The 25044-nt window shown below is 44.7% G+C and overlaps 1 protein-coding gene across 5 annotated transcripts in view; it reads left to right on the top strand.

The window, feature by feature from the left end:
- Positions 1-25044, top strand: part of DGKG (diacylglycerol kinase gamma) — a 205836-nt gene that overhangs the window by 153809 nt on the left and 26983 nt on the right. For 4 of the 5 annotated variants that reach the window (XR_008662175.1, XR_008662174.1, XR_008662173.1 and 1 more), the window contains one exon: positions 4330-4507. Coding sequence is in view for 2 of the 5 variants with exons in the window: in XM_055308224.1 (XP_055164199.1) it covers positions 4330-4507 (178 nt within the window). In the remaining 3 variants the exon portion in view is untranslated. Of the gene's footprint in view, positions 1-4329; positions 4508-21866; positions 21954-25044 lie in introns of those variants that run through there. The other variant, XM_055308225.1, reaches the window with a different exon arrangement.

Genomic DNA, 25044 nt, shown 5'->3' with positions numbered 1-25044 from the left:
TGAGGGCACCCACTGTCCAACAGCCCCCCCGGGCTTTCCCATCTCTTTTCTGTCTGCCCCAGTTCTGCCGATGACCCAAGACATAATGGGGGAAGGGGACAATCCATCAGAAGGCAGAGGGAGGACTGTTTGCTCTTCAGGAGAGACCTTAACAACTTACCACGTTAATAGCTACCACTCCTAAATGGCTATGACTGGAGATGGAGGGGACAGGGTATATTTAAAATAGCAGTAGAGAAGAAAGATGACTTTGTGGGACATGATGTGCCAAGGGCTGTGCTGTGCTAGTAGTATACTTTTTTTTTTTTTAAATCAAAGCTGGCAACAAGGCAAGATATGATACTAATATCTAACATTGATGTGCCGGGCATTGCTCTAAGTACTCTGCAAGACAGAGTAGTGGTGGGAAGATTTCAATTATTCAGACAACAGCTGGAGTTTAATTTTGCTATAAGTCTAGCATCAGCAAAAGTCCCCATTTGCCTCATTGACTCTTTCATCTCCAGGGTAGGACCAGGCATCTGACTGTCTGGGTTGGCATCCTAGCTGTGTCAGCTTGTAGGGGAGCCAGTTATGTATATTTGAGGAAGCACCTTAGCCCCTGTGAGACCCTGTCATTTGGGGGGGGGGTAGCAGTGGTGTCACGAGGATCCCAAAAGAGACTGCAGAGGAAGGACCAGCATGTTGCCCAAGGAAGCTCTTACCAAACGTGAACTGCTCATACTGTTATTATGACCTCTAGCAGGGAAGGGGCATTTTGACCAACAATAAATAAGTTGAGATGATGTGGAGGTAACTCCAGCCAAGAAGGAAAGTGACCCTTTTGTCTCAGAGGGGATAAGGGTACAGGAAGTCAGCGCTAGGCACAGAGTTAAAGCAAGCGAATTTCCGAGAGTTTGGAGAAAAGTCTGACTCAGTGGGATTCTAGCCTAAATCCTTAAATAAGAATTCATGTATAAAGGATGGGAAGTATAGAAGATATTCCAAAATAAAATTTTAACAATTCATTAATTCCCCTGGGAAGAAAAAGGAAAAGAGTTATAAAATTCAGCATGACAGCAACAGGGAGCTCTGGGTTGAGCCCATGCTTTCAGGAGACTGTACGCATACATCCGAAAGCAGGGTGTGGGCATGAAACCAGGTGTGAATGCACAAAGGCAACTCAGACCTGATGCTGGAGCCAAGCAGAATGTTAAACAATGAAGCAAAAAAAGAACATGGAAAGAACAGCTCATTAGGACTTTGCCCTACAAAAGAATTTTTATCTTTCCTAAAGAGAGTAGCCCTAACCAAAAAAAAAAAAAAAAAGAGGAGATGCTCTTCCTTTAAAGGGGGGTACCAGAGCCCAGGGTAGGTCAGTAGAGAACTAACTAACTGGCCTTGGAAAATACACATTAGAATCCAAGTTGCTGGACAAACCTACAGGTGTCCTTAGGGAGCCACTTTATATTTGCCTCATTCATCCCATGAAGCAAATGGACAAATGTCCCAGTTTTCAAAAAATTAGAAAAGGAGACATCCCAATTCCGGCAGGTATAAAATTATTCAAGTATTTGCCCTTAGCACACAGATATCAGTGAGTTAATATGAGTTCCCTTCTTTTCTGACAGGTTGTATGGTGGTCATTTAGAAAATGCCATTTGATCTAGCCTTGCATTGTAATGGAGAGAATGAAGGGTTAAGGTCTGGACACCTGGATACTAGTCTGGTTCCACCATTAGTAAGTTAAGTGACTGCAGGCAAATTTTTAAACCCCTCTGGGCGTCATTTATGAAAGATAGGGCATGTTCTTTTAAGGCGTTCTCATTTTTAATTTCCATGATTCCACATTGTACTGAAAAGCAGACCTAGTGACAGTCCAGTCCAGAGGATGTAGCCCCGGGAAGGCAGCCACACCTTGAGAGCTTTTTAATGTCCAGTGTCTGCTGTGTTACACTGACCAAGGAGACGGCCTTGGTCCCAGTATTTGCCCTTTATATACACACGTGTTAATGATTTAATCCCAAAATGAAAGGAAGGCTATGGCAAGGGGTTGTAGAATGAAGATTTAAAATGAACTAGATGGATGGAGGGGGCTTGGGCTAAGAACCAGATGAAATTGATTGATATAAATGTAAAGCCCTACGTCTATGTTATTTTTAAAACATACCTATACAAGTTCATGATAGGGAAGAGCTGGCTGAGAAGTAGATAATGGGATGAGGGTCTGTGATGACCACTCATTCAAGCTGAAGTGATTCAGCTGTCATCTAGCTGCTAACAAAAGAGCTAGTACAACTGTGATCATATTTAACAATAAGGATAATGATAATGGGGGACATGTGTTGCACCCTTACACGGGCTTCCCACAGTATCTGATTTCTGGGGGAATGACAGTGTGAGAGGAGCCCAGCCCCAGGAGGTGCTCCTACCATGGCCACCTATGCCATCAGATCCTGTGGCTGGTGTTATTTTCAGTGCTGGAGGCCTTACAGAATAGGAGAGTAACCAACAGTAGTCTGTGCAGACCAGGGCAACCAGGACAGGGAAGTCTGAAAACCAAGTCCCACGGGAGCGGCTGAGAGCGCTGACAGTGTTCAACCCAGAGGAGGCACAACCAAATGGTAGTGTGAGAGGGAGGAGAATGAAGGAGCCCTTCGGACTTAGGCTCTGACTGTCTGCCATCAAGTCTGTGTACTTCCATTTGTATGTTGTGTGACTTTGGGCAAGTTACTTAACCATTTGTGTGTCTCAGTTTCCCCAAATACAAAGAGGAGATAGTCACAGTATCTGAATTACAAGATTATCACAAAGGTAATAAATGAGATGTATACAAGAGCTTACCTGGCAGATGGCAATGCTGAATACATATGAACAGTGATGATGATGATTGTCATCATGTATTGGATGGACTGTCCCCATGGAGGAGGAAGGAGGGTCATTCTGTCTGGCTTCAGAAGGGAGAATTGGACCAAGAGGCAGAAGCAGGAAGAAAGAGAATCTGTTTCAGTGTAAAGAGACAACCTTTCAAGTAATCAGAATCTCCCAGTGAAGAAATGAGTTTCCAAGACTCCATTGGAAGCTCACTCCATTCCATTTTGTAGTTGAGAGATAAGCCATGGGCATGATAAGGTACCATAAGTTAAGAGAGTTGAAGAAATTAAGAGGTAAGCAAATATGAATGGCAACAAGCCCTAACTTCCTGCTCCTCTTCTGTTGAGAAATCTCTGGAAGTTTGGATTTGTAGGTAACCCCAAAGACAGTGAATTTTTGTTGCATACTTTTCATTTTTCCTGCCTCACAATAAGTAAAATAAAGAACTTGGGCTTTACAGTCAAATTACATAACTTGGAATCCTTACTCTTTAATATATCAGCTGTACAACCCTGAATAACATGGCTCACCTCTCTGAGTCCAGTTTTTTCCTTCTGTAAATGAAGTAAACTACCTACAATCATAAGGAACAAAAACCAGAATGAATATATTCCTTGCTGCATGGGTAAACTGTATGCCAAAAGTAGGTTGACCTTACAGATATTTGAGACAAACAGATTCAAGCATTCTGGCCTTTTGTACCTGGCAGGGGATGCGGGTGGCAGAGATTGGATAAATAAACTCTGCTACATCAGCAAGCACATATGCCAAAACTGCACTTAAAATGCAGATACAGGAGACAGGCAAATTCTGAAAGCCTTCCAGATCTTTTTTTCTTTGTTATTGAAGCACGGTTGACACACAATTTACATTAGTTTCAGGTGTACAACATAGTGATTCAACAACTCTATACCTTATGCTGTGCTCACCACAAGTGTAGCTACCATCTGTCACCATACGACACTATTACAATACCATTGACTCTATTCCCTATGCTGTATCTGAAAGCCTTCCAAGCCTTAAGTCATGTACTTATTACAGGAGGGATAAACTAAGAGGGGTGAAGTGAAGTGAAACTTTTCTGTCCTTTGTTCAGAATGTACTACATGTTAGGTGCAGGGCTCAGTGTCCCACTATATGGGACGTCTTCACAATGGTTATGCAGGGACAGAATTGATGATAACGAGGTTAGACCAGAGAACAGGTGTGCAATTGTCTCGAATTCCATCCCTGAAGCCCTTCTAGATCTGTAGAGGACCTCTGAAGCCTTGTATTGCCATCCTCAGAGATGACCAGGATTTCATCTCCCCAATCCACCACAGTAGCCAAAGCATTAAGCCTTCTGCAACTTTGCCCAAGATCGAGCATCTGACAGAGGCAGGCTGCTGGCTGAGGGCCCATCACACACACACTCAGCACCGTGGGGTGGGGAACACGGAGAACACCAACAAATGACCTTTTCTCTCTGCCCTTCAGTGTGATGGGGTCGAGGTAGACCTGAGCAACATCTTCCTGGAGGGCATTGCCATTCTCAACATTCCCAGCATGTACGGTGGCACCAATCTCTGGGGAGAGACCAAGAAGAGCCGGGCTGTGATCCGGGAAAGTAGGAGAGTCGTCACTGACCCCAAGGAACTGAAATTCTGTGTCCAAGGTAAGCGAAGCATTAGGAAAACTGGGATTCCACATGTTACTGTTTTTTCCTATTCCCCCTTCCCTGTCTCTTTCCCGATTCCCCGTCTCTCTAATCTCTTGGTGCTGGTGGCCCACAGGCAAGGGCCTCAACCCTCTTTTCTGTCTGTACTCACTCTTTTGATGACCTCATCCAGGCGTGAGACTATTTAAAATGCCACGTGAGTGTCAGTGACTCAGCATGCCCCAAACCGAACTCCTGTTGTCCCTCCCACAGACCTTCTCCACCCATAGCCTTCTCCATTTTGGTTGATGTTAACTCCAGCCTGCCCGTTGCTCGAGCCAAAACACTTGGCACCATCCTTGACTCCTTTTTATCTCACACCTCCCATCCAACCCATCAGAAAATCTGTTAGCTCTACTTTTAAAGAACAGCCGGGATCCAGTTACTTCTCACCGCTGCATTTCTGCCACCTTGATCTGAGTGAGCCGCCTTCCTCTGTCCCCTGGATTACTACAAATCCTCCTAACTGGATTCCTTGCTTCTGTCCCTGCCCTGTAGAGTCTGTTCTCACCACTGTATCCAAGTACCCCTGGGAAAATATGTCAGATCATGCCACTCTCTGTCTCAAAATCCTGTAGTGGCTCAGAGTAAAAGTCAAAGATCGTATGTGGCCCAGAAGGCCCTAGATGGTCTGGCCTCACCGTTACCTTAGCGACTTCACCTTCTAGGACTCTCCCCTTTATGCCCCTGCCTCTGCCAATCTTGGCTCCTCCAATACAGCAGGTTGCTTCTGTGGACTAACTATTCTTTATGACCGGAGTAACTGGGAGTATGCCTTAGAACCGTCAGCGAGACCTCCCCTTTTAACCCATCAGGATACAGAACACAATTTGATCCCTACCCCTTACCAGCCATTTCCACCCACGAACCAAATGGGAATGCAATCAGCGTACCTGGGCAGCTCCGATTCCTCCGTGGATTGGGTGAATGGTTCTCAGTGGGCTGGTGGGCTGAGGGAGGAAAGCCATGTATGAGGGTACTGGCAAAGATACCACATCAAGAGGCAAGAGACTAGGTTCAAGTACAAGTACTAGCACTAACCTATTTTTGGCATTTCAGTTTTCTTTGCTGTAGACCGAAATCTCATATAAAATTTTGATAGCAGAATGAATGGCGTTGAACTAGATCTTTGGTTCTTATACCTGCTTATTGAAAATGAAGATTCCTGGGCCCTAGCCCAGATCTACCTAATAATCACCGAGTTGGTTCCTGGGAATCTAAATTTGTAATGAACTCCCCAGACAACTCTGATGGGCTGCCAGGTTTGAGAACCACTAATAGACAAAGTATCCGTGGATCTGGATCTCTGTTCTTTGATGTCTCTGGCTGACAAGTGCGAAGACTGGATGTGATCCTACCATAGCAGGAGACAAAACTTGGCTGACCATCAAAGGGAGGGGGTAACTTGCTTATTTCAGACTCATCTGTTAGACAGTCAGATTGTTTCATTCCAAGGCAAGGTCATCAAGAGGCGTTAGCTCCACACCTCTAGCCTTTAAGAGAGGACTCAGGAATTTTTATTTCTCTGTTGCCCTCTTAAGTCCTCTTTATTTCACACAGTAAACTTTTCAATTTGTATAAATTATTAAACTGAATAATGTGTTCCTCCTTCCTCCCTTGGCAGGGGAAGTTGTGGGTGCTAGCAGAGGGTGGGGGAAGCATTGAGGTTGTATAAAGTTTATGCAAACTTTCCCAGCCCAGTGCTCCTATCCCAACCCCCATCCTGACATCCAGTTCCAGCAGAACAGAACTGAGGGAGAATCATCCCCCTACCTCCACCCAGGGTGTGGGGAAGCTCTTCTGAGGACATGTACTGGTTAGGACTCAAGGCTTTGTCTTATATCTGACCATGTATTTTCCCCTTCAAGTAAGAGTAATATGTCTGCTGATCACTTCTAACCATCATCTACATGAACTCTCTTCCCCAAATCCCCCTTTCCCACCCCTAGAATGTGCTTTCAGAGCTAAAAACAAAGCTACTTCCTGTTCTTTAGATGAGGACATGAGCTGATCAGAGCAGAGGCAGAAGAGAGACCTGGCTTCTGGGTTTTACAGAGACAGTGTCATTGAGCTTTCTTTTGAAAGGACCATGATCTCATTTGGGATGTTAATGGAGGAAAGCTAAAGAGACCAGCTATTTTAGTGGAAAAGCATTGACCTGGGAGTCAAGAGACCTGAATTCCAGTCCATACTCTGCCTCTCACGAGTGTGATATTGGGCAAGTCTTTCACCCTGTTGGGTTTCAGTTTTCATTATCTGTAAAGTAGGCAAGTGTGACAATCACATAGGCTCCTGTAGATCGTCATGGATCTACAAAATAAAGGCATGGCCAGGTTTCAGTCTAGGTGGGCTCCTTGAGCAAAATCAGATGACAGGTTCCTTTGTCTTTCAGTGCATTTTGTTTCACAGTTTCTAGACCAGCTACTGAGAAGCCAGGAATCTCTCTCTACAGGCTCTTCATTTGCTGGGATTCTTTACTCTTGAGCAATTTTGTTGGGCATGGGGGTGAGGAAGAAGTCAGCAGAGAGCAGTGGGAAGGAAGAGATTTATCTGAGAGGTAGAAGAGGAAATGACAACAGAAAGGGTTACTGTCAAACCTCCTCATCACAGATCAATCTTTCTCCTTAGAAAAAACAATCCAAGAAATAAAGTTGTTCAAGATGAGCATGGAATGAGTTCTCTAAAACACTGCCTAGTTAGAACACAATGAGGGCTGGGAAAAGCACCAAACTTGCAATTGAATGACTTAAGTTTACATTTAGGCTTTACGCTTTCCAGTTTTATAAACTTCCTGGAGTCTCAGCTTCCTCATCTGTAAAATGGGCATAATCATATCTAACTTGTACTAAAGATGATGGATGTGAAAGTGCATGGAACATAGAATAAGCTCAAACTTTTTTAAAGAAATTTCCCCTCACCTTTAATCTTAGCTTATTCTGGAGCATACCAGTTGAATTTCTGATTTTGAAGTTCTTATCTTTAGCATTGCCATCTACCTATACTATCAATAAAAAGGAGCAGAGCTCCTGCCAAAGTCCAGCCTAGCCTTTGTCCTAGTACATTAAACTTGTATCATCAGTTGTACCGACATCTCCTTTCCTAGACCTTTCATGTTCCAAGCATGGAGGCTGGGGGTTATTCATCTTTGAATCCCCAATGCCTGACCCAGTGTAGTTAGTCCAAAAAAGGTTGTTGGATAATGAGCAGTACATGACATTGGTTCCTTCTCATTTTTATGACACCAAGAAGAATAGTGACAGGTAGTCTCTTATATTTGCATTTCATTTTGGCTTACAAATAGTTTTGCATATATTAACTTAATGTGATCCTAACCAGAAACCCACTCCCTTCCATACCTCTGTTTCATAGTTGGGGAAAAACAGAGGCCCAGAAAAGGGGGCCTCATGCATAATTTATGTCTGGTGTGATGGCACCAGAAGCAAGTCCATGATTCCTAGCTAGCCAGCCCCAAGTGGCTAGTGTCCAACCAGAAAATTTATTTGAGGCCCTACTGTGTGTGTTGTACAAGCCAGGCACTTAGTAAACAGGAGATGCCAGTCCAAGGCAAGGCTCCCCAGAGACTTGTGGAAATTCTGCTCCTCCTTTAAGGCTTAAGTCTCCTTTCTGGAGCCTGTGGTGGTGCCTCTGGAAGTGGATCCAACCTCTGAATTCCTAGAGTACTTGATTTTGCTATCTTGAGATAGTACACTGATTATGGGTTGTCCTATCTCATAGGTATGTGTATCCTAGTCATTTCTTTCTCCTGCCAGTACCTGGAAAATGGGGAGCACATGGTCTTCATCTTTGTGTTCCCTTCAAAGCCCAACATCTTACCTACCTGGCTTATTATGTTGTTCTACAGACGTGTTTTTTGGAAGAAGGGAAAACAGGAGGGAATTTTGCCTTTGGTCTTCCAGCACAGTGGGCAGTAGATTCTGGAGCTGGACAGGAACAGGAACTCAGTGGAAAGTCTTTTTTTTTTTAAAAAAAGTATTTTAAAGAGTTATATGTGAGTATTTATGAGGCTGAGGGTTTCATCTTGTGATACCATTAGACTCAGTTGATAAGTAAGATGTGCCAGCTATCTGCAAATAGGTAACTCAGATCTATCTTGAAGACTTAGAATCAATGCAGAATGAGGGACTAAACATTGAGGTAGAAGTTGAAAGGCCTAGGCCTTCCCACCACCAACCATGTGACATTGGTTAAGTCATTAACCCTCCACAAGCCTCCATTTCAACCCATACAAGATGGAAACAATTAGAGTCTCTCTCACTCAGCATTGTTTTGAGGGTTAAATGAGACCATCCACGTAGAGCATTTAGCAGAGTGCCTGGAACATGGTGAATTCTTGATCAATAGTAATCAGAATTACTGTTAAGTGGTAAATGGAGGGTGATAAATATTTAGTATATGATAAGAAATGGGCCAACTTTAGGGTTTCAGTCTCAACCTCTGCTTCAGAATTTTAGTCTAGATTATTTCTAAATTACCTGCGGCTCTAGGGTTATTTGTTGGCACTGGGTGAGTTAGTTTGGCTGTTGCTTCCAATATAGGAGTTACCCCTGAGCTGACTCTCCAGTGAAGCAAGATAAGGGTAAGAGTGCGAAGTCTTGAATCCAGGTGAAGCACCAAGGGCATGATACAAAGCTGGACCAATCTCTGCAAGGTTGGGCAATGAAGCCTTGAAAAGCTCTGCCGTTGTTTCTCTCTAGGCCTACCCTAGGTATGAATGAGGGGACTTCCTATACACATATTCTCACATTCTTCACTGAGCCTCATATCTGTCCCAATCTTGCCTTTTAGCCTTGAACCAGCAATAGCTTTAAGCTATGTCATCCACACCTAAGCCTCTCTATCTGTTATTAAAGCAATACTCTTCTCAGTGATTTCTTAGTCAATCCCATTTGGTTTTTTTTTAAGACTTATTTTATTAATGAGAGATACAGAGAGAGAGAAAGAGAGAGAAAGAAAGAGAGAGAGAGAGAGAGAGAGGCAGGCAGAGACACAGGCAGAGGGAGAAGCAGGCTCCATGCAGGGAGCCCGATGTGGGACTTGATCCCGGGTCTCCAGGATCAGGTCCTGGACTGAAGGTGGTGCTAAACCGCTGAGCCACTGGGGCTGCCCTTGGTCAATCCCATTTGAACTGCAAACTGCAAACCTCCTACACAAGGTTCTAAACAGAGAGGGCAAATCTCCCCATACTTTCATTGGTGATAATTTTTGCAATACCTGGTAAATGAAGACAGGGAGACAGACCATCGTCGGTAGGGTATACACTTCATGTCAGTTTTCCAGCAGTGGGGACAAGCTTTCTGTCATCTGTTCAACACACATTTAGAAGGTACCTATCAAGTGCCAGGCACTAGGGAACAATGATGAACAAAAACAGACATAGTTCCAGTAGCCATTTAGGGAGCATGGGAGCCAGGCCTCAATAAAATAATCCAACAGATAAACATATAATTAGGTTCTGCGATAAGTGTCAAAGAAGGAGAGTTACATGTCTACCCGGAGCCCTAGCAAGGCCGGCCAGCCAGTGTGTGGCTCACAGGGAAGCCTCCATAGCCTGGTACTCAGACCATCCAAGCAGGCATCACACAGGTACCCTCCTAGCAAACACAGAGTTGTAAATGTGCCCAGATGGAGATGTCCTGCCTGGGAAGGGGAAACCTTGCCACTTAAACTGACCCTGCTACTTTGCAGGCACATGTGGTTCTATGTGTCTCTGTGCCCATGTAGATTTTCATAGATTGTGAAAGACCATACCCTATACCTCAAAGCAAGGGAATGGGCTGCCAGGCAGCCATCTCAGGCTCACATTCCCAAGTGAGGAGCTGGAGCTCAGATGAGCCAACAAAATAATTGTGAGCTTGTGAATTCCTTGCTTCTCAGGGCTTTCTTTTTACTGGCATGAAACCATAACAGAAAGTGGTCTTTTGGGTTTAGGAGCTGTACTTAGTTGCAGGTTCCCGATTTTCCCATTCGATGGGGAGCTGACCAGAAAGATAGTCATAATGAACAGTAGTCAGCCACTTACTGCTCATTGGGGTTGAAAGAAAGTAGAAATCTTCCTAACAAGTGTGCATTCCATAGAAGTCTCTCGAGCCAGGGTCTCTCCTGGGAGACTGAGGTAGAACAAGGCAAGTGATCCCTAGGGAGCCTGGGGGTACTTGGGTGTGCACTGGGACTCCCCTCAGTGCTGGGGAGTAACCATGGCAACATACATGTCATTCCTCTTAACCCACTGCAGGCCTACAAAGAGACTGCATTGCTTTTCACAGGAAATCACCACATTGTCGTTCAGTCCTTTGGGCACCTACCTTGGAAGCAGTGTGCCCCAAATGAGGCATTATCTTCTTTTTTACACACCCTCCCCCCTCTCCTAAAGCCCACTGCCCCCGTCCTTGCCTGGTTAATAGCATCACTTGCAGCCCAAGCTAGAGACCCAGAGTCATGCATTCCCCTTCACAGCTGGCTTTATTTCCTTACGTGGTGTCTCCCATCCAACTGGGGAGCTCCTTAGCTCCAGATGTCATACTTCTTTCTTTATTCTTGTGCCTGGCACAATGTCTGAGACCTTAAAAGGGCTTATTAATATTGGTTGACCTAAAGCATTGAGGGGCATCTGGAGAAGTGAGATAGGGAATTGTGCTTGAGTTGCTCTCAGCAAAGTGGAATTTGTGGGTGTGGTGCTGGGGCGCAATGTCCCAGGGCCCTGTGCCAGCATCAGCCTGTACCGGAGGCTAGAAGGTCCGCCTCCCGATTCTCACTCTTTCCTTCTCCAAACCCCTGTCTGTTCCCAGCTGACCCTACATCAGGTGTGGTTCTCAGGGCACCTATCAGAGCTGCCTGCAGGATCTGCAGGGTAGGCCAGGTATGCTTTTTGCAGCTTCCAAATGAAGGCCACACAACCTGGTTCTCAGAAGTCTGTTTCTATAGAAACTATGATGTTTCCTATGTAGCACTGAAATCCCAGAATCACACAAGTCTCTTAGAAATTCATTGTGTCCTCTAGATAAGGCAAGTAAGAACCAGCAAGGTGAAGTGGCTTGGCCTTGGCCAAACCCAGACTGAAGTGCAGGTCTTTTGGCTCACATGGGCCAGTTCTCGATACACTAGAGCAGGCATTGGCAAACTTTTCCTGTAAAGAGTCACATAGGAACCATTAAAATAGTTGGGTTTTGTGAGCTATACGGTCTGTTATGCAACTTCCTAGCTCTGTCCACTTAAGGTGAAAACAGCCATAGACAACACACAAATGAAGGGGCATGACAGTGTTGCAACACAACTTTACTTACACAACCAGCAGGCTGGATTTGGCTGTCGAGCCATGGTTTGCCCAGCTCTGCTCTAGCACCTCATGTGGTCCACAGCCAGCAGCAAGAGCATCACCTGACAGTGTCAGAAATGCAGATGTTCAGGTCCTGGGACAGACCTGATGAAGCTGAATCTGCATTTCTACAAGATGCCCTGGTGATCATATGTGTATTGAGGTTTGAGAAGCATGGCCCCAGTAAGCCTGGCTGCTCCCCCTAAGAATGCAAAGAAGAAACTTTATAGATTAGAAAAATGAGACTCAGGGAAATTCATGGACCTTCCCATGGTCACACGAATTAGTGGATATGGGATAGATCCCAAGTCCTACTATTTCAACATAGAATTCTTTCTGCACACACAGCAGACTAGTGGCCCCAGCCTCCTCATTTCTGGCTGTCCCCAACCCAACTAAATTCACTGGAAATTTGAGAGCAGCAGTCCCTCATCCTTCCTCAGCTGACTTCTGAATCAAGAGGGCTCTGACTCTAGCTGTGACTCCTCCTCTTCCCCATCTCATCCGCAACCAAGACCTGGGAATTGTACCTCTGGAGGCTGCTCAGCATTGGCAGGGGGGAGACTTGCTCACACAGGTTCAAGCTGGAGTTAAACTTCAACTTAATTCCTGCCTTAGGAGGTTTGCTGCTCAAAATAGAACCACAGAGCCAATGAACCCTTCATTCTTCACATGCAGAAGAAACTTCGAGACTAGCTCTTTGGCAGGCCTAGATACCTTAGATTTTTCCCTCTTCTGCTTACCTCACCTTGGCCCACACACCAGTCCCTGTTTCTCTGTAGCAGCTTCTTAGCCATTTGATACCAGGTGTCTGCTAAGACCCAGCACACAGCAAAACTCCACGCTGGCCACACGCTCCATACAGCCTGAACGTTGTTCTTCATCTGATCCTAATTTGGGTAAGAAGTATTTCATGTTCTTAATCAATTAATATGTATTGGGCTGCTTTTTACTGAGCACTGACTTATGGGCCAAGCCTGTTGCATATTTAATTATAGATCTTCCTTGACTTAAATGGGGTTACATCCCAGTAACCCCATTGTAAATTGAAAATACTGAAAGTTGGAAGTGTATATATACGACCCCTAACCTACGGAACATCGTAGTTTAGCATAGCCTACTTTCCATTACCCACAGTTGGGCAAAATCATCTAACACAAAGCCTGTTTTATAAAATGCTAAATATCTCAACCAATAAATGAATCCTGTGCTGAAACTGGGTACAGAATGGTTGTCAGCATATCCGTCATTTACCCTGTGATTGTGTGGCTGACTAGGAGCTGTGGTTTGCTGCCCCTGCCTGGCATCAGAGACAGTATGGTACTGCATATCACTGGCCTGGGAAAAGACCAAAATTCAAAATGTGAAGTGTGGTTTCTACTGAGTATATTGCTTTCGCATCACTGTAAAGTCAAAAGACTGTAAGTCGGAAACCTTTTGTGTTTAATACACTTTATGGCCAAGGACACTGAGGTTAATTGGGTTAAGTGGCCCAAGAACACAGACAGTACACGATACAGCATGAATCAGATCTACTTTCAAGTACCGTAGTGCTCCACGTGCTGTGGAGGATGCAAGCAAGTGTGAGGTATCCAGACCTCCAGGAGCGCACAGTCTACCCGTATGAAATATATGGAGAACATTCCTGTTACCACTGATATGATAGGCGAGCACCATGGGATGGTAGAAACAGAGTATCATAGGAGTGGTGGGGGGTGGAGCAGATAAGGAGGGCTTTCCTTAGGAACTTGACCCCAGCTGCCAGTACTCTATGCCCTGGGCCCAGGAGGTGATCAGGAAATATTTGATGTAAGAATGAATGAATGAGCCAGATGGAATGTGTATATGCTGACACAGGAAGCTGCAAGGACTTGACAAGACACTGAGTGAGAGAAGGGGAATGGGGGCTAGAACATTAGCATGCAGAGGTAGCAAAAGGGAAGGCTAGAAAGATAGAGACCCTTGAGTAATGTGCCGTGGAATTTGTCCACAATCCTCGAATAATTGGAAGAGAAGAAGAGGTGAAGGTATTTAAGCTCAGAGCAATAAGATGGGAGAGTAGTGTCCATGGAGAGTAGAGGACAGAGAGGGGGACTGGCAGCAGGAGGACCAGTTCAGAGGCTAATGCAGAATGCAGGCTGAGAGCAGTAGGGCCCGGGACTGAGACTCAGTGGCCCAAAGGAAGAATGAAAAAGGAACAGAGGGACAGGTGAAGGGGACGCTGGCATGTGGGTGGTTCCTCCCTCCCCACAAACCACCCAACAGCATCCCAGCTTCTTCCCACACATTCCCACCCTCCTGTCTGCCTTCACACCAAACCATTCCCCATGCTCGCAGAATGGACGCCTCATACCGGAGCCTGGGTCTTTTCCACCTCCAGTGCACTGCCAGCACCCACCTCTTCCCATTTTTAGGCCGATCCGTCCAATACTTGTTAAGCATCTACTTGAATTTAGCACTAGATGCTCGAAATATTTTATACTCATCATCTCACTTTAATCCCCTACAGCACCCTTGAGAAACACTTTATAATTAGAAAAATGAGGCCCAGGGAGGTTAATTGACCTGTCCAAGGCCACAGTAATTGGTGGATCTGGGACTAGAGCCAAGTCCTAGTATTCCAAACATGGCATTCTCTCCATATCCACCACAAAACCCTCCCCCAACTCTCCCTCCCTGGCCAATCCTGACCCAACAACCAGAAAAAGTCCCTCCTGATCACAACTCTCTACTTTTGCATTTCTGGGGCAGGTGGGTGGTGTGCACATCTCTCTGAGCTGTGATTAGCTTGGTGGGTGTAGATGTCTGCAATGTACCTTATTATATGTGTCATGCCTGAGAATCAGGTTTGAGTTGAACTGGAAAATCTCACCACTAATTGATTTATTTTATTATATACACCGTACCTGGAACTGAAGCTTCTCAAGCTCTATGAGCAAAATAAAGCCAGATAATATACCAACAAAATACCAACAATAGCATTTTACATTCAAGCCGAGAAAGCCTTCCATTTAATAAGATTGTGCAGCCAAGAAGTCTTCCCTGAGAGGAGCCGAGAAGAGGCTCGCTCCCTCCATGCTCACTTCCCTGCCATCAGACACCCTATCACCCTATCCAAGGTATTTTGTCTCTGCCTTGAGTTCTTTATTCAGAGCTTATTTTTGGAGTCAAACAAGCCTTGGTTTGAATTCCAGCTATACCACATGGCAGTTTGATGACATTAGGCAAACTCCTCAAGCCCTCTGAGCCTCAAGAGGGTTTTTTTATTTTATTTTATGTTGAGATAATAGTTTCTATCTAACAGAATTGCCATGAGGGTTAAAAGCAATAACCTTTGTAAAGCTCTAGGCCTGGCCTACAGTCTGGGGTCAGTAATGGTCATTCTCTTCATGTCTTCGTTGGGAACACCCAGTCAAGATTCCCTGTTCCTCCACTGCCTTCCAGACTATAGAGACATTCTTATTCTTGGTTTTCCTTAGAGACATGATAGTGTCAGACCCTCACTTCAGAGCCATTTCCAGGAGATCATTTCTTCCTGGAAACTTCCCCAGCACACTGCCTCTCCTCTTCTCAAGCACTTCACCCTTGTGCATAGAGGAGCTTAGAAGCCCCCCTTCCACAAAATACAGAGCTTTTGTCAGAGCCCTGCCCAACCCAGGAAGAGAAAGCCACACAGGATGGAGGCCCCACTCTTTCTTCCCCACCCCACCACACAGCAGGCTTTCAGGAACCAACAACAATGGCCATTGTGAGCCTGAGCTTGGTCTTTCTCTTGCCTCAACATTTAGAGTTGCACAGAATGTTCTGTCAGAATTGTTAAGGAATGGTAAGGAGTGCTGCCAATCTCTTGATCCAGACATGGAATGCTACTTTTGTTGGAACAGCTCAAACAGACTTGAAGGATAGATTGCCCCCACCATAAATCAGGGAGAACAGAGGCCGGAGGAAGAAAGTGACTTCCCCAAGGTCACACAACTAGACAGCCAGAGCAGAGACAAAACTCCCAGCTCCTGTCTGCTAGATCAACACATTCCCCTTGCCTCCAACCCTAAGGCCTCTCCTCTTCAGAAAGCAGAGACTCTGGGCTGTTTCTCCATCCTACCTGTTTCCCTCTGAATTATCCAGAGGCAAAGTTCACTCAATAGCCACTCTTATGGGGCTTTACAGACCCTGGGAGTAGAAGAAATCCGCAAGCAAGTATGACAACAGCAGGGCACAAAGGAAACTGCCTTCAAAGGAGGTGCCTAGCTAGACCACGGGCGGCAAACTATGCCTGAAGTATCTCCAGATCCTCCTCGACTCCTTGCTCAGCCCAGAAACAATGGATGACTGTGGGATTCTCTCTTTCTCTCTCTCTCTCTCTCTCTCTCTCTCTCTCTCTCTCTCTCACACACACACACACACACACACACACACACACACGAATGCAGGAAAAGGAAAGGAACTAAAGAAACTCATTTCTAAATAAAATGCTGAGCCTCCTCCTTGCTTTAAAGAAGTAGAAATAGGGGTGCTTCATTTGCCAGGAGGGGCAGTCATCCCAAAAGCTCAAGGTCACAGTATCTCTGGCTGTCATGGTATGTCTGCTTTTCTTCTCACCATTTCATTCTTCCCTTACCTTCCCCCTCCCTCTTTTCCTACCCCTGCCTTCCCTACCTTCCATCTCCTCATCACCTTCTTTTTTTTCCCCTCCTGTACTGCCTTCTCTGGGTTACATTAATGACCATCTGCAGAGGACCACTGGCTTACCATGTAGCAAAGATAGGATGTTCTGAAGACACCCCTTTCTAAGGAAACATAAAATCACAATAATTGCCACTGTTTCTTGAGGGCTTTCTGTGTGGCCTCTGTGCAGGGCTCCTGATTGCTTCACTTCTAAACCTCACCACGCACAGCCCTGCCAGTGAATTATTAAATCAACGTTTGCCAGATAAAAGACAGAATTGGAGGGGGCACCTGGGTGGCTCAGTCCATTGGGCATCTGACTCTTGATCTCAGCTCAGGGTCACAGATTCAAGCTCTGCTTTGGGCTCCATGCTGGGCATGCAGCCCACTTTAAGAAAAAAAAAAAAGAAGAAGAAGATGACAGAGCCAAGGAAGCAAAGTGATTTCTCCCAAAGTAATAACACTAGTGGGTGCCAAGCAGTAGTAATTGATGTAAGTCTGTCCAGAACCCATGCTCTGTACCCACAGTTTGTCTCAGGGGCACATTCTTCATGTTGGGTTTTCAGAATGCTGGGGAATGAGCCCTCCTGCCTGCTTGGTTTGCTGGCAAAGGCCCCTCTGCCTCTATCTGGTGTCTGAGCAAGGATCTCTAGGAAAAGCATTGATCCTAGACTATTTTTCAGGGCTGGTGTGGTTGGGATCCCTAAAGGCCTGGTGCTTGGAGAGGCCTGATGGGAATGTGTCTGTCAGTTACAGCCTTCCTTCCTTAGCCCTTTGTGCCCTAGGAAACCCCACAGCCCCTCCCCTCCAGAAAATCAAGGAACAGCCTTGTGGGGTTCTCCATCTCCCCGCCCCTGGGCTATTTTCAGGCTGCCAGGCTTCTAAGTTGGCTTTGAAGCTTTTCAGCCCAGAGCAGTCTTTCATCCGCACAGACCAGACCCAGTGGGAAGCTGAGGCCGTCTGATCAGTGCCTGGCTTTGTGGGGCTCTGGGTGCCTGAGCTGCCAAGGGCACGTGGCCCATCTCCATGGAAATTTGGAGGCAGGAGAGGAGCCCAAGGTGATACCTGCCACAGCTTTGGCAGGCCGAGTCTGAGAGAGGCCTGCCAGCTACCACTCACTTCTCTAGACTGTGGGGACTGAACCTGGCCCGCCCACAAGGTGAGCTCTGCTTGCATCCTTCCTTCTGAGGAGAGCAAGAGGATTCCCCCACCCCCCTCCAGTGCGTGTCAGCTTCTCCCTAGCACCATGATAAGGAACATTTCTTATTGCTGTTTATAGAGCACCTTCACATTCTTTAAGTCATTTGCCCTCAAAATAACTCATGAAGTAGGCTTTATTATTGTGCCTATTATGGGCAGAGACCTGGGGGGAGTTTTGCCACCCTCCAAATTCATATGTTGCAGCCCTAATCCTCTACCTCAGAATGTGACTGTATCGAGAGATAGGGCCTTTAAAGCAGTGATTAAGATGAAATGAAGGCAGTTAGGGGGGACCCTAATCTAATCTCACTGGTCTTTATAACAAGAGGAGATTTGGACGCTCAGGGAGAAACACCCAGGATATGCAAGCTCAGAGGAAAAGTGTGTGAAGAGGCGGCCAGAGGGTGGCCATCTGCAGGCCAAGGAGAGAGGCCTCAGGGGAAACCAGCCCTGCCAGCACCTTGATCTGAGCTGTCCAGCCAATACAACTGTGAGAAAATAAATTTGTGTTGTTTTAAGCCACCTGGCCTCATGGGATTTTCTTATGGCAGGCTTAGCAAACTAACAGCCTCAGAAAGGACAAGTAACCTGCCCCTTATGGACACAGAGCTGAAGCTGTTAGCCCCAAAAGCAAGACCTTGTGCAGTGTTTCTCAGCATTCTCTGTCAACTCCTTGTCTACCAGAGGCCATTTATCAAGTAGGGACAAATTCCTTTTTGCATTTTTAATTAGTCAGACACATACTCCTGCCAGTAAGAGCTTCAGATGAGCATTAGCTAAGCTGCGTTACCCAGTGAGCTGATAGGACTCCAGCCCAAAGCAATGACACCTAATATCTCAGCTCCCCTGTGCTGCTATAACCCAGGTAAAGGGACAGTGCCTACAGGTGTTATTCTATTACACAGATGCCTGAAGGATAGGGGGCAGGCTTCCTTTCCAATATGGTAGGATGGTTCAGAAACTCTGTGGGCGCCATCACATAGGGTTTCAGCACCTCCACTCAGGATTTCTTGGTTCCCTGGGCTGGCCCATTGCAACTCTCAGACCTAAATCTGTAGTATGACTGAAGGGGAAATGGGTAGGAATGGGGTTGAGCGTAGCAAGGCATCCTTTTAAGCTAAGGATCTCCCGTGGTATAGCAAGCAAGAGCCTCAAATCATGCCACTCATATGTCCTGAGCTTCCCTTGAATCTTAAATGACTGAATTTTCATTAATGTGAACCAGAAGCCAAGATGAGAATGATCATAAAAATTATGTATCAAGAGAGAGAGGTAAAAACCAGACTGGGTCATCATTACCTATTATATGCAGATTAAATAAGTTAAGTCATGGAAAGCCTGCTACCTAGTTCAATCTAGGCAAGTTAGTATTATTATTATTATTATTATTATTATTATTCACTATCTTTTTCCTCTTTTGGGTCAAACCTGTTAAAGTCTTTGGCACTAAAGCATGTATCTTATTCAGTTTATTCAACAAACATTTATTGGGAGACCTTCTATGTGCCACAGGCTGGGCTAGTTACTAGGGTTACAAAGATAAACAAAACAGGAAAACATCCGCACTTTCAACTCTCACTGGAGTTGGGAGAGTGATATGTCCAGAAACAGTTGTCGTTGGGTGAGATCCATTATCTGAGCACAGGAGAAGGAAGAAGCACGGTGCCTGGGGAATCCAGGAGAGTAAACAGGAGTTCTCCAAGCAGAGGGACACCTGTGCAGGAGAACAGGGCCAGCTATCAAATGACCGCGTATGCCTGGCTAAGGAGCCTCCAGAGCCATGGAAGGTTCTGAAGAAGGGAGTGGACATATCAGACGTGCCCCTTAACTTGAATGCTCCAACCCCTCCTGCCGACAGTGGGCAGGCCCAAGAAAATAAAAGCAAGATGAGACTGTTGAGATCAATGAAGTGGGAAAAGAAGCAGAGGGAAGGAAGAGATAAGAGGAAGGAGAAAGACTGAGCGGATGCTCACTTAAGGTAGAGCTTCCCTGAGTTCACGGCCTCTGTGTGGAGGTGGGAAACTATGAGGACCATTGAAGATTTTGAAAAAAATTTAGCCTGAATACTAGGATTTCGGGACACTTGTGCACAGCTCTAAGAAGGTAGATAAACAGATAATGAATGGGGAGTTGTCAGGCTGAATCTGGCAGATAAGGAAAGTGAAACCAGGAGACTTTTAGTGCCAGACACGTTCACATGCAGTTCTTCCATTTCAATCTCATAACTGTATGTGAGGTCAGTATTATTCCTAACTCGTAATTTTCAAGAGAAAAAGCTCCAGATCACAGTAGTCAGGAAGTAACTTGTTTCTATTCTTTTTCACTCTAACTCCTGCATATATTTTGGGAAGTTTTATTGCTTAAGGCTCAGGTTCTCAATCTTGAGCATGCCCCAGAATCTTCCAGAGGGCTTGTCAGAACACAGACCATTGGGCCTAACCCCGGGCATTTTGGATTCAGTAGGTCTGGGGTGGGGCCTGACGATTCATGTTTCTAATAAGTTCCTGGGTGACACTAATGCTGTTGCTACAAGACCACACCTTGAGAAACACTAGCCTCTGGGGATGATCTACCCAAAGACCCAGCCCAATGGTTCCCAAATGGTGCTACTTTTGGAATCCCCTGGGGATCTTTTTTTTTTTTTTTAAGGTTTTTATTTATTTATTCATGAGAGACAGACAGGCACAGAGACACAGGCAGAGGGAGAAGCAGGCCCCATGCAGGGAGCCCGACATGGGACCTGATCCCAGGTCTCCAGGATCACGCCCTGGGCCGAAGGCAAGTGCTAAACAGCTGAGCCACCAGGGCTGTCCCCCTGGGGATCTTTAAAAACAAACACTGATCCCTAGCTCTTGGGCCCACACATTCTGATTTAAGTGGTATAGGTGCAATCTGGGCATCATTATTTGTAAAAACTCTCCAGGCAACCCTAACATGCAGCAAAGTATGGCAACCATTGACCTAGCCTCTTTGCCTTGATGCTAATGTTCATTGCCACCCTCTTCTTCAGCTGCCTAGCACTGAGGCCACAGTAGGAACCTGGTATGTACTAGCACTGCTCACAGCACCTCTTTCTAACTCTCCTTCTCCCACCTTCTCCTAGAACTCATAACACCTCTCACTGCCTTCTCCCCTTCCTCCAGTCCTTCATCTCCCTGCCTGTTCAAAGTAGATCCTCTGCTATAGTATTACAACCGTCTCTTGCCCACTGCCAGCACATCAACCCGTTGTTCTGTCTTTGACCACACCTACCTGGAAAAGTTTGAGGAGGAGGATCTAAACCAGACTGCAGGCATGTGAATGCAGGGAGGCTTCTTGAAGTTGATAGTACTTGAGTAAAGTTTTGATGAAGAAGTAAAAATAGAAATGGACGTTTCAAGCAAGGGTACAGCATACAAAGAGGCACAAAGGAGGAAAACCAGAGAGTTTACCTAGAAAACTACACGGTGTTGTGTACGTCTAGAGCAGGTACCTAGCCCTACAGGTGTCAAGGAACAAAACTGCAGAGGCAGCCTCTTGCCAGATGGGGACAGGCCTTGGGCATCAAGCCAGGAAGTTCACATCATGCTTACAAGTATGAAAAGCAGTCAGTTGATAGCTTTCTCTAAATGGCTTTTAAATTATAACATTAATACATACTTAGAGAAAAATAGAAAAATGTAGAAAAGAACAATGTTCTTTAATCTAATTATCCAGAACTCCCCACTGTTAAGATTTGAAGGGAATTTGTCCTTTTCTCCTATGCATATTCTGATGGAGCTGAGAGCATGCTGTGTATAAATAAGTGCATATCTCACCTTCACACTTAACATGATATACATATTTAATGTTTCTGAAATTTTGTAAATATCTTAATGGCAGCACAAAAGTCTATCATCGTAGATACCATATACTTTATCTAACTCTTCTCGCACAGACGGAAATTGGGGAAGGAGCGGGGGATGTCACCATTATAAATGATACAACAGTGTTCATGTTTGTGTGAACTTAGATCCTGTCAATGAGTTCTTGTGATTGGTACCAAAAAAAGAATTAATGAATCAACAGTATGAAAATTGTAGACTCCCATTGTCAAATTTCTTTCTGAAAAGTTTTTCCCAATTTACACTTTCATCATAGGTGTGAAAGAATGCACATTTCGTCTCTTCTTGCCAGCACTTGGTGTTGTGATTGGTGCCACTGAAGGATTTTTGGTATGAGGATGACATGAGCAGATTTGCATTTATAAAATCACATGCTGGAGGCTGAGTCAAGAGGGCCAGATTGGAGCTGCTGCTATTGACGTCCTTGCTGTTCTTGCTTTGCTTTCACATTCTCCTTTTTCCATTTCCCCATTCTTCATCTTTTTTTCCTGCTCAGAGAGCATATATTGTTCCCTGCACACAAGCACAAGGCTTTGTTACCAAAAGCAGAGCTGAAGGGCCTCATGCTGTGGTTGCAACAAACTTGTGCCTAGTTCAGTGACCTTCTTCTTATAGTTCTGTCAAATGAATAAATAAATAAATAAATCTATTTCTAGGCAGTAATTCTCTTTAGGTAGAAATTTTTTTTATATTTTTCGAAGAAATTGCCAAGTGAATTTATTACTAAATTAATTTCTTTCGGCATCCTGTGACCATCCAACCCTACATATGATCATCTCTGTCCCTGGAACATCTTTGCTCTTCTTCCTTCTTAACCCAGCAAATTACCTGTCATTCATGAGTCAAGACCTTCTTAAAAAAAAAAAAAAAAAGACCTTCTTAAACATCTGTGACACCTCCTTCCCATACTTAGTCCAGTAGGAATCAGTTACTCAGGCCTCCTGGTCCCTATGGTTCAATTATAGCATTTTTTACACCCAATACATTTTCTCCCACTTGGCCAAGAGCCCTTCAAGAGTAGAACATTTTGTATTCCCAATTCTTGTCTGGCATTCAGTTGCTACTCAGTAACTTATGAATGAATGAATGAATGAATGAATGAATGAATTCCTGTTTTAGTAAGGTGCATGGACATTCCAGCTTAAACACTAATGAGTTGAAAAGTGTAAAGACAATATGGAGGTGATGTAAATTGCCAAAGCCACACTCTGAATCATTGGTACCAGGTAAAACAGACACCTGGTATACCAGATGTCTTGATCCTGGATTCTGAGTTCCCAACACTAATTGTTCTGAGTGCTTGGATATTGAGTTGCATTCTATTCTGTTTCATTTTAACTCTAAATTTAATTTGTGCATATGTATCTCTGTGTTAAAGAAAGTAAAGGGAATTAAGTGATGCCAGATGATCCCAAAGTATGTATCAAAGAAAACTACCATGGACTGTTTATAGATATCACACAAAAGAAGAACCCTGTGGTCCCCATAGGTTTAGAGAACAACATTAAATAGATTTCTTTGTCTCAGAACTTCCTGGTAGGCATTGTAGGAAACTGAAAGAAAGATCACCTAGGCAATGGTGGAGAAATAGAAGAGCAGTCAAGTCTCCCTTCAGTGGTAGACAGGAGTCATCCTAGCCTCTTTACGCCAGAAAAGATTTATTAGAGTACAAATTCAAAAGCAGAATGGTGAAAAGTATACCAAGATCCTAGCCCCTTACCCTGCATTTATCTCCTCAGTCCCACATGTGTGTAAGCCTCTGCCCCCCACCCACCCACCATGTGGATGAGATCAGCCTTCATTACTTCTCTTCTAGAGCCAGGAAGCAAGGTAATGTGTGGGAAGTGATAGCTGCAAGGTAATGTGTGGGAAGTGATAACAACTTAAAGCCATTCAACAGGAAAATTTGTTAAAAGACCAAGACATTGTAAAAGCTGAAACACTTGAGTCTATTAAGTCCCCTGCTTCTTAGAACATTTTGTTACCAGAGAATGTTTCAAGGAGGGAAAACACTGAACTATCACAGCACTGTCAGATCCTGAAGCCTGCTACAAAGAGCAACATTTTACAAGACATCTGTCTTTCTGCCATTAGAGGAACCTCTGAAAAGTTCTACTGCTTTTTTTCTCCTACCCCAGTATAACTCCCCCACCCTCCTCACCCTTAGACACACTCCTCTATTTCTCCTCCTGCCTCCTCGTTCCTCCCTTCCTTTCCCCCTCTCTCATTCATAACCCATGCTGATTTCGCAGACACTGTTAAAATGACACAGTAAGCTAAGACTATCCAGTGGTTATTTAATGCTCTTTGGTAAGAAGGGCGCTAATTAAATGACTAGAGGCTTAGACATTTGTTGTTTATTGGATCCAAACTCCTTAAGAGAGCCTGGAGCATTCTCCTAAACAAACATTGCTCTTTCATGGCTTCTTGTTCCAAGCCCAAATGAGATGGAGAGTTTAAGGAGACAGCATCTCTTCACAGATATGGGGGTAGGGGAGGGCAAGAGCCAGAGAAGAAGAATGGGAGTGTGGATTGAAATAGAGGGGAAGGCTTATGGGCCTATCATAGAAAGATGAACAAACACAGTTTGTGTATCTGTTGGCCCCTCGGTGAGCATCAGTAGGTTGGACTGGAGCAATACTGACACATTTGTGGTCAGCTCAGTGGTTTGCTTAACTCTTCATTAGAAATATATCCATCAAGAGAGTGTTTTAAGACAATAGTCTCCCAAACAAAAAAGTAAAGACAAACCCAAATATCTCCTTGGCAATCTTTTTTTTTTTTTTTTATTCTCCTTGGCAATCTTAACACTGTTACACTATACCAGGAGGCACCTTAGACAAAAGCCATCCATTAAGTAAATAAAAGCATTCACTTTCTAGTTTGGGGGTAATAATAGGATGTTAGTGACTAGATGCAATCTGTGAGAAAAGTACCTTTGCCTTCATAGGCAAAAAAAAGAAAGAAAGAAAGAAAGAAAGAAAGAAAGAAAGAAAGAAAGAAAGAAAGAAAGAAAGAAAGAAAGAAAGAAATATTTTAAAGAATCTGCCTTTTGTTTTGCTTCTGTTTTAAGTACGAAAGTTGTGTTGTAAAAGTGAGTCTCATTCCCAACATCAATCCTTGATCCTGCCATTGCTTTTCTAAGAAATTGGGCAGGCACAGATCAGGCCTCAGGAACTCTGTAAAAAAAAAAAAAATGTCTTCCAGGTGCCAAATCAGAAGTAACTGTCATTGTGAGAGGCCATTGATCCAGTGCCTGAGACTCATATTTTCTGTCTTGCTTTTTTCTACGTGGACTCAAAATAATGTGGTATGGGTGAAATACTCTTTTCCTTGGCACAGATGAGGTACCTGGTGTCCTGAAAGAGGTCATTGATTTCCCCAAGGATGTCCAAGGAGGCTGGCTCACCACTGGCTTACCACAGGCCAAATTT

Source organism: Nyctereutes procyonoides, unplaced genomic scaffold (assembly GCF_905146905.1).
Source record: "Nyctereutes procyonoides isolate TBG_1078 unplaced genomic scaffold, NYPRO_anot_genome, whole genome shotgun sequence".
Taxonomy (NCBI): domain Eukaryota; kingdom Metazoa; phylum Chordata; class Mammalia; order Carnivora; family Canidae; genus Nyctereutes; species Nyctereutes procyonoides.
This window is presented reverse-complemented; position numbering and strand designations above follow the sequence as displayed.